The 15,720-nt window shown below is 43.5% G+C and overlaps 1 protein-coding gene across 1 annotated transcript; it reads right to left on the reverse strand.

Moving 5' to 3' along the window:
• LOC130099538 (E3 ubiquitin-protein ligase TRIM39-like) lies at positions 1 to 13,146 on the reverse strand. The gene is made up of 7 exons (XM_056265258.1): positions 12,579 to 13,146; positions 12,372 to 12,467; positions 11,850 to 11,875; positions 11,301 to 11,505; positions 11,209 to 11,231; positions 11,009 to 11,127; positions 1 to 876 (listed from the first exon to the last, which is right to left on the reverse strand). Exons 1-7 carry the CDS (start codon positions 12,972 to 12,974, stop codon positions 389 to 391), a joined length of 1,353 nt encoding a protein of 450 aa, XP_056121233.1. The 5' UTR covers positions 12,975 to 13,146; the 3' UTR covers positions 1 to 388.
• Between the last annotated feature and the right edge of the window lie 2,574 nt (positions 13,147 to 15,720).

Raw genomic sequence — 15,720 nt, forward strand, 5'->3', positions numbered from 1 at the left:
TCATCGCTCCTCCTTTTACGCTTCTGTAGCTCCTCGTGAGATACGAGCCCGGTGTGTAGCGCATTTGATGCTCATTATCAATAACAGCCCTCTGCCTCGTCCTGCTTGCCACAGTAACCAAACAGTTTCTGATCCCTATTGACCAAATTGTATGGAAACAATACCATGGAAGTCAATGAGGACCAGCCATTACCCCCATTCTTCAAAATATCTTCTTTAATGTTCAACAGAAAAAAATAAACTCATACGGGATTGGAGAGTGAGTATTTGATGACAGAATTTTCATTGTTGGGTGAACTCTCCCTTTAAGAGCATTTCTGAGAAGATTTAGACATACAAATATTGGAAAAGATGAAAGCAGCTCAATCCAGACCTACAGGGGTAACATTTACTGACTGTTGACTGGTAAGATCGTTAGAGGGTAAAGAGTATAGAAGAATGGAAAGACTGTGTCAGTGAAGGTGGTTGTGAATGTGTGTAGATGTTTGTTAGTTATAGGGTCAGAGAATGACACCGTTCCTCTGTCATAGTCCAGATCAACTCTCACACGCTCAAGATCCTGTTCAACAGGAAAGCCAAACCGCTCACCCAGTCCGTACTGCGCCCAACAGATATCAGTGTTATAGAAATCCCATCCCTTCCTCTGGTTTGATTCTGAAGTTACTCCAAGACTCCAGGCTGAACTCTCTTTAACCTCCACATCCCAGCAGTGTGTTCCTGAGTTAAAACCCTCTGAACCCAGAATACACTCATAGATATCAAATCTCTCTGGATTATTAGGAAGTGGTTGTTTGTTCTCACTCCATCTCACACTGGTCAGATCATCAGACAGGACGAGATGTGGATTTGCAGTGTTTGGATCCAGAGTCACAGGAGCTGATGAGACACAATCAACAGCTGCTTTTATTCTGATCTTCATATAATGATCAAGAGTGAAACCGTAAACATATTATTATGAATTATGACACTCGTCCTTATTGATCAAACACATCATACATTTTCCTCTAATCACTGTCAGTGTTTTTAGTTTCACACTAATTTTTATCATCGGTGTGTAATTGTCAAAGGTCGGGAGAGTCGACTGGATCTACCCCCTCCCTTTAAAATGTACCACTGAGGAGCAAACCAGAAACCAGGCGGACAAGAAAAGTAAAATGTAACAGGCTTTATTGATTAAAAGAATTTGTATATCCTAATTAAAACTCCTCCTTCCTCCCCAGCATCCAGTGGCCGCCGGGACGTCGGCTGGACAACAGGCGGGGACTCGGTCCACTCAACCCCTCAGACTCTTCGGGTGCCGAGGCTCTCGGCTATGGAGGGGACGCGGATTTGACCAGCAGGTAAGTACTCTAAGCACGGCTTATCCTTCTCGGGCTCTGAGCGGACTGTACTCTTCTCGATCTCCCAAGTACAGAAGTTTACAGCGGTGAAGAGGGGCGTCGACTAGACAGCAGGTGGGTACTTCGGGTACGGTTGGTTCTTCCCTATACAGGGGATGCAGAAAGCTCACGGCTGTGAAAGGGGCGTCGACTAGACAGTAGGTGGGTACTTCGAGTACGGTTGGTTCTTCCCTATGCAGGGGATGCAGGAAGCTTACGGCTGTGAAAGGGGCGTCGACTAGACAGCAGGTGGGTACTTCGAGTACGGTTGGTTCTTCCCTATACAGGGGATGCAGGAAGCTTACGGCTGTGAAAGGGGCGTCGACTAGACAGCAGGTGGGTACTTCGAGTACGGTTGGTTCTTCCCTATACAGGGGATGCAGAAGCTTACGGCTGTGAAAGGGGCGTCGACTAGACAGCAGGTGGGTACTTCGAGTACGGTTGGTTCTTCCCTATACAGGGGATGCAGGAAGCTTACGGCTGTGAAAGGGGCGTCAACTAGACAGCAGGTGGGTACTTCGAGTACGGTTGGTTCTTCCCTATACAGGGGATGCAGAAAGCTTACGGCTGTGAAAGGGGCGTCGACTAGACAGCAGGTGGGTACTTCGAGTACGGTTGGTTCTTCCCTATACAGGGGATACGGAAAGCCCACGGCAGTGTTGATGACACAGAATGCAAGCGGCTTTAGATGGGGGACACTCAGAACAGCATATAACTGGATTTCCTCCGTTCTCCAGGACAGCGTCAATGATGAATCAGAACACAGCAGGCTTGGAATGTACAACACTCAGAACAACAGATACCTGGGTTTTCTCCGCTCTCCACGACAGTGAGGATGGAACAGTATGCAAGCGGCTTTAGCTGGGGGACACGCAGAACAGCAGATAACTGGTTTTCCTCCGTTCTCCAAGACAGCATCAATGATGAATCAGTACACAGCCGGCTTGGAATGTACGACACTTAGAACAACAGATAACTGGATTTCCTCCGTTCTCCAGGACAGCATCAATGATGAATCAAACCACAGCAAGCTTGGAATGTACAACACTCCGAACAACAGATAACTGGAATTTCTCCGCTCTCCACGACAGTGAGGATGGATCAGTATGCAAGCGGCTTTAGCTGGGGGACACGCAGAACAGCAGATAACTGGTTTTCCTCCGTTCTCCAAGACAGCATCAATGATGAATCAGTACACAGCCGGCTTGGAATGTACGACACTTAGAACAACAGATAACTGGATTTCCTCCGTTCTCCAGGACAGCATCAATGATGAATCAAACCACAGCAAGCTTGGAATGTACAACACTCCGAACAACAGATAACTGGAATTTCTCCGCTCTCCACGACAGTGAGGATGGATCAGTATGCAAGCGGCTTTAGCTGGGGGACACTCAGACAGCAGATGACTGGATTTCCTCCGTTCTCCAGGACAGCATCAATGATGAATCAGAACACAGCAGGCTTGGAATGTACAACTCTCAGAACAACAGATACCTGGGTTTTCTCCGCTCTCCACGACAGTGAGGATGGGACAGTATGCAAGCGGCTTTAGCTGGGGGACACTCAGAACAGCAGATAAACTGGTTTTCCTCCGTTCTCCAGAACAGCATCAATGATGAATCAGAACACAGCAGGCCTGGACTGTACAACACTCAGAACAACAGATACCTGGGTTTCCTCCGCTCTCCACAACATGTGATGATGAAACAGAATGCAAGTGGCTTAGATGGGCGACACTCAGAACAGCAGATAACTGGATTTCCTCCGTTCTCCAGAACAGCATCAATGAAGAATCAGAACACAGCAGGCTTGGACTGTACAACACTCAGAACAACAGATACCTGGGTTTCCTCCGCTCTCCACAACAGTGATGATGGAACAGAAGGCAGCAGCTTTAGATGGGGGACATTCAGAACAGCAGATAACTGGATTTCATCCTCTCTTCAGAACAGCATAAATGATGAATCAGAACACAGCAAGCTTTGAAATTCCACCGTCACTTAATCTCTTCCTCAGCAACTCCAAACTGCAACACAGGGCAAGGCTGATGGGCACGTGACATAATTCGGTATAGTAAGCATGCAGTAACTTCACTTCAAACACACACGGTGGGGCACAGCATCAACTCACGTCACTCTCAACCACTCTGTGAAATATAAGGCCACAGCCCACCTCCTTGTTCTGAACAGCAGGGACAGTAAGACGGAAGAATATATAGCGACCTCAATCAGGCATCACAACAGCTGTCTTCTCATTACGGTGTCTAGACTCCTGTTCCTAGATCGCTTCTCTTCATATACAGTATCTTGGTGTATAAATCACATACCAGACGGCCAGTAAAAGGTTTGCACTTATCTCTACCCAAGAAGGGGACTTGATATCTCCAAGGCGACTTCTCCTCTGCTTCTCTGTTCCACACCACCCAATCTTTCGTAGCGGACTCCCTTCCGCGGGTCGATCTCACCAGTCAATTTGTCCCACAGAAACTCTCAGCCTTCCTCGACGGAACAAAGTCAGGACACAGCACCCGAACACCGAACACAGAACACTGCACTGAACTAATATCCTCTTGATCTCCCAAAGCTTGGTTTTTATCTGTTTCAAAGCGCTGTGTGTCCCAATCATCAAACAGCCCCTTGATGCGCCGCACCTGCTGTCACTCTGTCATCAGCGGCTGCTGTTGCCATGGCAGCGACGCATACCAGGCTGGCTGGGTGTTGCGTCGAAAGCGCTCCGGGCGGAAACATTCCTCCGTGGAATATATAGTTCCGCTGCTGGTTCGTCACCTTGTGACAATGCCATCAGTGACAAACATCAAATGTGTGATTCAAACGTGTGTCTCATCAAGATAAACTGATATTTTGTAAAAGTTTAAATCACAATCAAACAATCAGAGCTGTAGAGATGAAAAACTGTATCTGCAAAAATGATGTTCAGCATCTGATCATGTTCATTAAACTGGGTCTTAATGTGTGTGTATTTGTTTAAAATACTTTGTTACTGTCTGAGGTGTTTGACTTAGAATGAATAAGCAATCATTTTACAATTTTAAGATGTAATAAATCTCTGTGGTGTGAGTAACTGAAGCAGGTTCTTCTGGTAAACACATCATTATCTGAACAGACCCTCATCGCGTTTCTGAAACATGGAAAAATTAAGATACATGAGGCTGCACTTCTAGAAACCCTTTCAAAATTGATTCAGGATTCATGAAATGCTATGCTTGAAAAATTGTTAGGTTCTCAAATATTCCAACAAAAACATCTTAAGAAATATGTTCTTCTATCCCTTATGGAGATAAAAATATATCTCCATATATTAATAACTATTTCACAAGTTCACACTTAAATTAAATATGTAAAGGTTATGGGTATTTGGCGTGCTGCCTGAGGGGAGGGGCTGTGAGCTCTTAATTTGGGCCGAACCCAGAGTAGGGGGAGACCGGGGACAATTGTAACATATTTTACATTTTCCTTAATAACTCACAAACTACTTGAGATAGACTAGTCATCTTTTGATACAAGCAACATATATATGTGCACTAATTAATAATACAATTTATATATTTTCACTTAAAAGAACAAGACTAAAATATTTAATTAAATGCAAGAAGTCAGAGTGTTACAATTGCCCCCGCCAAGGGGGCAATTGTAACACTGAGAAATAACTCCTATTAACCCACTTTATCTCAAATAAAAGCCTACCTCAAAGTAATCACTTTACTGCTGTTGTATTTAATGAAGTTCCTAAACGTAAGTTAGGGAGGAGCGAGCCCATCCAATCTTTCAATCAACAAACAGAGTATATAAGCAGCCGTTTACCTCTCCCTAGTATCAGCTGTTCCAGTATCCCTCCACCTCCCCAAACTCCACCTTCATCTTAGGTACCTTGCCCTTTAATTAACAGGTCCTACATTTAGCCACTGGGGGGTATATCAGAGCTCGAGTTGAAGCTGCTTCATCGAGCCCCTCTCCAGCGGACAGCAAGCCAAATAAGTTTAACCTAATATCTTAAAGATTTATGGGCAAACGAACTCGTTAAATAATGTTACTTAAGAGTTTTTTTGTATATGGTTCAAATTCTTTTAGATGTCAGGCATCACACGCATTCAAAAAAGAAAAGTTTACTTTGTTAAGAATAGTCTTTAACCAAACTTTAATGAAATGGCACAAGATATGGAAGAACTCAATGAGTTCATGTGGAGATAAAATCCTTAGTATTTTTTAAACGATTGAACACGTTGTGTGACATGTTAAACACTAATAATTTCTATAAACAATGACGTAATGATTTGCCTTACTTAAAATAATTTGATAATCTTAAAACAACATTTTATAAACTGTTAAACTCTAGTCTGATTCACAATTGTGGCACATGTAGATGTCACTGCCATCAGTGCAGGCCGAATGTGCCCAGGACCGGCAAGACACACAAGACAGCCAGACCTCCTTTGATTTTTAGTAGCTCTCCAGGCAGACAATGCAGAATTCTTCCTCTTCCTCACTATCATCCTCGTTTTCTTTTGTGCACTTCTTTCTTTTCCTCTTTACACCCTTTTCCTTTCCTGAAGAGACCTTTTGCTTTACACTGGAGGAAGATGTTTTGTTCTGCTCCTCTGGTGAGTTAGATTCTTCATCCACAGTCGCATCCTTATTTTCTTTTGTGTACTTCTTTCCTTTCTTCTTTCCCATTTTCTCCTTTTCCACAAAGACTTTTCGTTTTACTTTGGACAAGGATGCCTTCTCCTGCTCCTTCTCAAGGGCATTCCTGACTGGTGTGTCTGTAAGAATTTCAGTTGTTCTCCTTTTTCTGGTCTTCGTTGTCTTTCGGGGCCCTGCTTTCGGGAATGGCCTCACCAAGACAGGTGAAAAGTCCTCAGTGATAAATGACGTTCCAGCAGCAGGCATGGTGGAAGCGATGGAAGGTGGTGCAGTGGCAGGCACGGTGGAGGTGATGGAAGGAAGTGCAGTGGCAGGCATGATGGAGGCAAGGGAAGGTGGTGCAGTGGCAGGCACGGTGGAGGCAAGGGAAGGTGGTGCAGTGGCAGGCACGGTGGAGGTGATGGAAGGAAGTGCAGTGGCAGGCATGATGGAGGCAAGAGAAGGTAGTGCAGTGGCAGGAACGGTGGAGGTGATGGAAGGAAGTGCAGTGGCAGGCATGATGGAGGCAAGGGAAGGTGGTGCAGTGACAGGCACAGTGGATGCAAGGGAAGGTGGTGCAGTGGCAGGCACAGTGGATGCAAGGGAAGGTGGTGCAGTGGCAGGCACGGTGGAGGCAATGGACACAGTGGAATCTGGACCAGTGGCTATCTCAGGATTGTGTTGACGGTCAGTGACACAGGATGGTGCAAAATCAGTATCGCTGAAAATTTCCCTGTTGAAGGGCCAAATGCCTGTGCACCGGAAGCCAGCCTGGATATTGGATGGTGTGGCAGCCATTGGGAAAGAATCCCTTACAATTGCTGGTATGTCATAAATGGACATGGTCGTTCCAGGATGATGTCTCATCCAGCTGTCAGAGAAGGTGTAAACCAACTTCTTGAAAGGCAGTTAGTTCCCTGATCTGTCTGCACAACCTTAGGGAGACCATAAGAGGTGCGGGGGGTAGGAGAGGAGAATAATGCCAGATTCCCGACAAAAGTCAATTCCTCGCTGTTACGTCCCGTAAGATCCTGTGTTGGGGTTAGTGTTTGTGGTCCCTGTGTTTTGTTTTCTGCTCTCTCTCTCTAGGTATGTGCCGGTGCTGTGACGTCAATCTCACAGCTGCAGCTGGTTGCTGCTAATCAGCTACTAGTATCAATCTCGCAGCTGCAGCTGGTTGCTGCTAATCAGCTGCAGGGATAAAGCCTCAGGGCTGGAGTGGATAAGGGAGAAGAGTCTGATCGTGTTGGAGTCGTCTCAGGGTGCGCTGTGATCGACTGTTGAAACGTGTTGGTGGCGTGTCACCGTGTGTGCTGTGCTGCTGCGATCTATTGTGAAAGGTGTCGGGGAAGGACGGTGCGCTTTTGATTAACAATTATTGCCTGTCCCTGTTGGTGTGTATTAATCTTGTCTCTCTTTGTTATTTTACAGACGACTGTTTTTGTTACAATTCTCAGCATCTACTATTTTTCTTGCAAACTGTATAGTTGTCAACTGACCGTCTCCGGTGGAGATCGTTTTCCGTTTGCTGCTTTATTATAATAAATTTGTTAAAATTTGAACTCGTGTGTCGCCTGCTTGACTTTCCACCCCGGGAATTAAATTAGTTATTGGTCCCACATCCTCTGGATGCCGCCGGGACATAACACTCGCAAAGACATGTGGGAGTGATGATTGTCAAGGATCAACAAGATCTTTTGTGATGGAGAGGCTCTTTGTATGGACTTGGAAGTGCCTCAAGAACTCTAGAAAGTCTTCATCCTGCATCCATCCTGATTTGTTTGCTGTTCCTATACAGCCAGGGGGGCCATCCCTGATGAAATGAGGGTGAACGTTTACCCTGGGGAACACAAAGTGTGGAGGGATTGCATTCACCAGTGCATTCACTGCACATGCCATAGTTACAAGTGTTCCACGCTCTCCAGACGTTACTCCCCCCACTTGCTTTTGGCCTCTTCTGGCAAGAACCTTCTCTGGTTTCTGCACAGTTGTGACCCCTGTCTCATCCATATTCCAGATATCATTGGCAGTGAAATGGTGTTTTTGAATTACCTCTGCCAGATTGCTGAAAAACTTGGAAACGTTGGTTTTATTAAAGCTAGTTGCCCTAGCTAAGATCATGGCTTGTGGCTGTCTCAGGGAAAGGTTTGGGTGCCATTTCAGGAAACCATCTAACCAGTCAGCCCCCGCCAGTCCGTGCTCATCCCACGACTCGAAAAAATGCAAACATCAATAGTCAAAGTCAACATAAACTAATAATAAACTGTCCATTCTACACAAATAATCATGAAACATGACATATTCAGCAATTTACTATCTCACCTCTTTGGAACTTAAACCAAAATATAGGTCAGCAGCCTTGAGGAGATACTCTGACAAGATGGTCTCCTGCTCTGCCTCGAACACTTTACTGGCTGGCCGGTATCCTGTGCTCACAGTAGGTGTGCCCTCTCTCACTGTCAACCTTGCCTTCCTAATGAAGCGATATAAAGTCACATGACAGACGCCATGTGACTTTGCTGCTGCCCTCACTGACTTTCCTTGTGCAACTTCACTGGCTGCACTCTCAAACTATCGCCTAACGACTACAGCCCCATTGACTCCCTGTGCCAATGCATTGATGAAGTCAACAGTTGGATGTGCCAAAACTTACTGCAGTTAAACAAAGACAAAACTGAAGTAATTACGTTTGGAAATAAAGATGAAGTTCTCAAGGTGAATGCATACCTTCACTCTAGGGGTCAACAAATAAAAACCAAGTCAGGAATCTTGGTGTGTCTCTAGAGTCAGACCTTAATTTCAGTAGTCATGTCAAAGCAATAACTAAATCAGCATACTATCATCTGAAAAATGTTGCAAGAATTAGATGCTTTGTTTCCAATCAAGACTTAGAGAAACTTGTGCATGCTTTCATCACCAGCAGGGTGGATTATTGTAATGGGCTCCTCACTGGCCTTCCTAAAAAGACCATAAGACATTTGCAACTCATACAGAACGCTGCTGCCAGGATTCTGAGCAGGACCAGAAAATATGAACATATCACACCAGTCCTCAGGTCTTTACACTGGCTCCCAGTTACATTTAGGATTGATTTTAAAGTATTATTACTGGTATATAAATCATCCAATGGGCTAGGATCTCAATATATTGCAGATATGCTCACTGAATATGAACCCAACAGATCACTCAGATCATTAGGATCACATCAGCTAGAAATACCAAGGGTTCACTCTAAGCAAGGAGAGTCTGCTTTTAGCTATTATGCCAGTCGCAGCTGGAACCAGCTTACAGAAGAGATCAGATGTCCTCCTACAGTAGTCATATTCAAATCCAAACTCAAAACACATCTGTCTAGCTATGCATTTACTGAATGAGCACTGTGCCACTGTTCGTCCGATTGTTTTTACTGTATTTTATTTTATTTTATTTTTAATTATTCTTATTTCTTTTGATTATTTTAATTTCTTCTATGTAAAGCACTTTGAATTACCATTGTGTATGAAATGTGCTATATAAATAAACTTGCCTTGCCTTGTTATCCATCCCCCTACCGAATCTTCGCCCTCGACCAAAGCCTTATCCTGTCTCACCATCCCTTCGCCCACTCCTCTCCAACCCTTTAGCATCCCCTCGTCTGTCCTTAGAGCACCCACCCTCTTTCTCTTATCCTTTCAGGCACGGCACCTTCATGCCTTCCGGGAGGGGGCATACTGTAACATTTTCCCTTTGTTTGGACTTTGTGTTCATTTTATGCCGTCTAATCTGTCGTCATGGACGCTATGTGATTCAGGGCAAATTAATGAAAAGCTTTGAAGTTGTCTGATTGTACTATCCTGCTCAAGGTAAATCTGAGCAATATATCTTAAAATATAACAAAATTACTTTTAATAACATTCTTTATAAGATATCGAATTCTTCTTAAGTTTTGTCTTAAGAACAACCTTAAAAAAACATAAGAAAAGTAGTAAGTCTTAACTTTTTCTCAAGTTATAATATAATAAGAAAATAATTGTATCCTTAAAGGACAAGGATCGTAGTTTTTGAACAACTCCATTTGACTTGACTTGGACAAAAACTACGATAAAACCTGTTGGAAAGCATCTTTTGCAGCGATTTTTGTGTGAGCATATCAGTGAACACCCCAGACCACTCGGTGAGTTTAACGTCTTTGTAAACTAAAGTTTAATGCGTTTTAGGAAGGATTGACCACAGAAACCGAAATTTCTCGGGACAGCAGCCTGTGTCCAAATTTTAATCTTAACCGTTCTATTTCATCAGAAACGATCTTGAAACAGGGCTTCAAGTGTAAAATACCGAACTTGTCCTTTAATGTTGTGAATCTGGCCGCAGCTTTCTGAGGAGATCATAAAATTAATAATTTTCTTCATGCACTCGAGAGACTGTCAATAGTTCCTCTAGTCAAACCATCATAATAGAAACTCTTTGAGGAACTTACATTTATGTATTTGGCAGACGCTTTTATCAAAAGCGACTTACATTGCATTTCACAGTACACATTTACATTCTTATCAGTTCTTGCTTTCCCTGGGAATCAAACCCACAATCTTGGCATTGCAAGCACCAACGCTCTGCTGTTTGAGCTACAGGAAAGCTACAAAAACTTTGAAACTTCGAAGGATCAGATTAACTACGAACACTTCAAAAACATATTTAAGTTCCTTGCGTTCATAATATTATATTTGAGCTTCAGTGTTTCAGTTTAAAGAATCAATCACAAATGGAGATTCAAGAATCTTTTCACTTTCACACTGTTGAGTTTGTTCTGGCCTTGAGTAGATAAAGAGATAAAGAGAAACATTCTCAAAAAAGAGTTGATAATATTAATTATATACCAGAACTACTGTAGCATGACCTTTACTTACTACAAACTGAAATAATATAGTACTGTTGTGTCATGAAAAACCTGTCCATCATGTGTGATTTCTAGTGTGTGTGTTTAACAGCACATATCTTCTACAGACTCACTGTTTTGGACAATGTCCTGCATCTTTTTCCAGACTCTGAACGTCAGGTTGCCCAAGTAACGTGGCACATGAATCAAAGCTCCAGAAGCCATCTGTGGATCCGGCTGTGAGATCTGGACTCTGGAAGAACATTCAGGAGTCAGAACTGCAGTGGCTTTGGATCAGAAGCAGAGAGACCAGAGACACCAGCATATCACTCACCTTTCCATTGAGACTGGAAACTCCTGCAGAACAAACACACCATTTATCATCAATAACTCAATCAATAATCAATCAATGATCTGAAATGAGACCTTCAGAAAGTAGACGTCATTGGCTTTCATCATCTCCTCCATGTCTTTGATTGTGTGTGAAAGAGTTGAGATGTGTCTGTTCATCTCCTGCAGTTTCTCCTTCATCATCTGCTTCTTCTGCTCCTCTTCCTCCCTCAGTGCAGTGATTGTAGCTTCTTCTTCATCTCTGAGAAATTGATGAAGCTTCTCAAAATAATGTTTTATTAACAAAGTTCGGGAGGAGCACGTTCAGATAATTAAACCTAATTAAACACACGTGGAGCACATTCAGATAATCAAACCTAATTAGACAAGAGTGGTGCTTAATAAACGAGTTAAGCGCTGTGTATACAGCAAACTAACCTCCGTTCATTGACAGTTTAACAGCATCCCTCCACCACCCCATCTCCTCACTTATAGTCCTAATACTCTTACAACAACGGGGGGAGTACTCTGGGTTCGGGCAAAATTCCGAGCTCGGAGCCCTCCCCCCGGACAGCACGCCAAATACGCATAATCTTTACTCTGTTTAATTGATGTAAGTGTGAACTCGTGAACTGCTGTTTAATCTGATGCTCTGTGTGCTCAGCTTGAGACTGAAATCAAATCACATTCACTTCAATCATCTCAAACACGCACATTTTTCTGGAGCAGAAAAATATATCTAAGCTCAAGTTGAAGCTGCTTCCTCGAGCCCCTCCACTGCGGACAGCAAGCCAAATATGCTTAACCTTATTGGTTTAAAGATTATATGCGCAAAATAACTAATGTGAATCACATTATCTGCATTCGCCCAAACGAATTAACTTACATGAAAATGCGTAAGGTGAGCGCTTGCCAATGGGATTAGTTCTGGCACATTAGTCCTGCACACTGCTGAATAACCACCGACAGAGGCGTCTGTGCTTGATCATCATATACCCAAACGGTTGTGGTTGTGTGTGTGTGTGTGTGTGTGTGTGTGTGTGTGTGTGTGTGTGTGTGTGTGTGTGTGTGTGTTTCAGTAAATAAAGGAATATGTAGTTATGTCAGACAAATTATTTCAGCTGGTCTAATCAAACTTGTAAACAATTCAAAAGAATCAGCAATTACCTTTATGAGTTGAACTGTTTTCTTAAACTCTTCTTTAATGTTTTCTATGTGTTTAAGTTTCTCTTGTAAGGACTCCAGTGCTGATATGAGCTCCTCCTGGAAATTAAAGAGAAAATGTATGAGACACACAAGAGATATCTGTAATATGATTTTATGTGTAATACATAAGCTTAAACAAGTGTTTCCCCATCTTTAAATCTGTCTTACCTTATGTGATGGAACAACTTCACTGATGGGTCTGAATGTGTGATTGACGTGTTTATGCGAGTTAATACATACTACACATATAGGCTGTTTGTCCTCCAGACAGAAGAGTTTGAGTTTCTCACTGTGTAAACTGCAGAGCTCCTCAGACCCTGATGAACGACTCTCATTTCTCTTCTTCAGGAACGACTCGCACAAGTTTTTTAACACAAGATTAAGTGGAGGATCATCTCTTGAGGATCTTCTCCTGCAGACAGGACACTCCTGAGTTTCCTTGGTTCTCCAGAACTGTTGAAGACACTCTTTACAGAAACTGTGACTACATGATAAAACAACAGGGGCCTTGAAGATTTCACAGCACACGGTACAAGAAAAATCATCTTCAGATAGTGAAGCCATTTTCTCTGTTTGATCTCCAGCAATCTGAACTTTACTTTCACTTTCTGAAAGATGGTTTCAAAAATTATACCACAAGAATCACAAAGATCTGCTGTTTTGTTAGAAAGAAACTTTGCAAAAATCCTCATTGAAAGTTTTTCTCTTCCTTCTTCATTGATCGCTGTTTTTTTTTTTTTTTTGCTTTTGTTGAGAGAGAAGAGAGTCAGTGTAACAGAAAGAAGTCAGTCTCTTCCTGGTAAGTGTTGTAAGAGGGTGGAGTTTCTGATCACATTTGGGTGTGTTAAAACAGGTCAGGCATGAACATCAGGATTTCTTCAGGTTAAATTTTAACAAAATGCATTCAAAATGAACTTACATTGAAAATATCAAGTATAATGCTACAAAAACTTTTAACGCTTTTCTTCTCAGAAAAGGGTGGATAGCTTGCCTTAATGCCAATGGTTGTAGTCAGGTGTAAGCAAAGACTCACATAAGACGTAACTGATATTCCACAGTGGTGATTTATTATCAGTGTCGTCGTCGATCCCACGCACACATGGCATGGGTAGTTCGCAAAACACACCACTAACAACTGCGTTACTGAATAGAAATAAAAGCAGGATAAGAGCATCAGAAATATAAAACGGGCTTGTATGCATTCATGTGAAGTTCACACCTCGCGCTCCTCAGACCGGCTGCCCACTCTGAGGGAGGGAGTGACAGGTTCCACCTTAAAGGCGCAGTACCTAATTCTACTTGTTATAGATCCCCCCCGTCAAATAAAGGCTGACCCATAGCTGCCAACTCTCACGCATTGGCCATGAGACACCCGCATTTGATTGGTTTCACACGCTCACACGCCACACTCCCGATTTCTCACGCTGAAGTGTCAACCCGGGCGGTCAAATGCCTGGAAGATGAGTTTATCTATATATCTACCTGTTGAGCCACTCGTGATCGACTAGTTATACCGCAAATTCGTTAAAAATCTCCCGTTATCTAGAGCGAGCGTGCATGCGAGACAGAGATTGTGCTCCAAACCGCGTAGAGCGAGCGAGAGACCTTGCGCGAGCGAGACCCCCCCCGTCAACAAATCTCACTCGTCTCTACCCCCCCCCACCCCCGTCAACAAATCTCACTCGTCTCTACCCCCCCCACCCCCCCCCCCCCAAATCTCACGCCGAGCAAAACTCAAAAGTTGGCAGGTATGCTGACCCCAGCCGTACACAACCAGGGAGCATTACTGTTTCACTTAACAACCATACATACATGCTACAGTTTAAAAGCTGTTACAGGGTGAGAAAAACTAAAATAATGCACAACCAGTACAGTCCCACAAATCCATACATTGCACTTAAAGGAGCACTTCACCCATTTCAACATTAATCTTTATTGAAAGTGGGTCATATATGTAGTCGAAATGTAAAAGAAATTTTGAATTTGGTGCCCTCTTGACCGAGAAAAGACAGAAAATAACTTTTGGGCGCATTTATATGTAAGACAACAACTCCCACAATGCACCACATTGCACAGCTCCGCAAGCCACTCCCACTAATCCAGAACAGCAGCGCAAACATCACAAATCACTCTTCCGTCTACAAGGCTAACGTTAGCTGCCAGCCTGCCACCAGAGTTAGAAATTCATTTCACACAAAATTTATAGTTAGTTGGCTGTGGCGAGCAGGACGAGGGCGAGCCGAGGCACGTGAGATGACTGCGCGAGGCCGGTGGCGTGATAATGAACGACACCTGTGAGACGCACCGGTCTCTCTCGCGCCTCTCACGGAGGAGCGGAAGCATAAAACGAGGAGCGACGACAGGGCAGATCGAGTGAGGAACAGGCCTGATTTTATGTTGTGTTTTGTTTCTGTTGTGTGTGGCCAACAGTGAGGGGCTGCTGGCTTATACTTTTGTTTTGTATTTGTTTATTTTACTATTAAAATGTTTAAATGTTTGCCGGTTCCCGCCTCATTCTTCCCACAACAACGAACCCCGTTACATTGGCAAACTCATTAGCGAATTACTCCTCGTTTGTATTACTTTCTATATGGTGAATTATTGCATGATACCTGGTTCAGTCAGAACATATGCGGTGCGACACGAGGATGGTTCACATCACAACACAACCGTCCGTGTGCTCGTCTGATTCAGAGATTTCGTCCAGGAGAAATTGCTATCGTTGAAATTCTCTACAGCAGACGGACTCTATCTGTGTCCGTAGCGCACAGCGAGAGCACAGGCACCAGCAGTCCGCCCAGCTCGAGCCAGTCCGGGCTCCTCGTCCGCCTCCTGTTCCTCCATCAGCCTCAGCTGCTCTTCACTATATTGCGGCTCGTATAAATAGCCATGAACATCAGTTTCGAGCAAAAGATTTTCAAAATCCTCGTCTTCCATATCGTGTGTCGTAAATTCAGGCATTATGGTAAATCTAACTCCTTGAGCGCTTGTTAGCTTAGCTTGCTGTCTTCCAAGCAAGATGGCGGATTAATAGTTTAGTTTCTTCAGGTTTAGTCCCACCCACTGATCTGTAATAGGCCGGTGGGGTGAGTGGGTCCCGCGCCCTTGAATAATAATGAGCTAAAGGCTGTAGTTTTCTTAATATGCAATGAAATTTATCTTCCGTCCTATCGTGACGCAAAATGACGATATTTACGTCACGATAGGACGGAAGTAAAACACTTAAATCCTTTTTTCTCCCATCTCAGAAAAAAAACAAGCAAAATTCCACCATCATTATAATATATGACTGGGTTTCTAACAATACAAA

This window comes from Rhinichthys klamathensis, unplaced genomic scaffold (assembly GCF_029890125.1).
Source record: "Rhinichthys klamathensis goyatoka isolate OS25496 unplaced genomic scaffold, OSU_Roscu_1.1 h1tg000011l_1, whole genome shotgun sequence".
Lineage (NCBI taxonomy): Eukaryota > Metazoa > Chordata > Actinopteri > Cypriniformes > Leuciscidae > Rhinichthys > Rhinichthys klamathensis.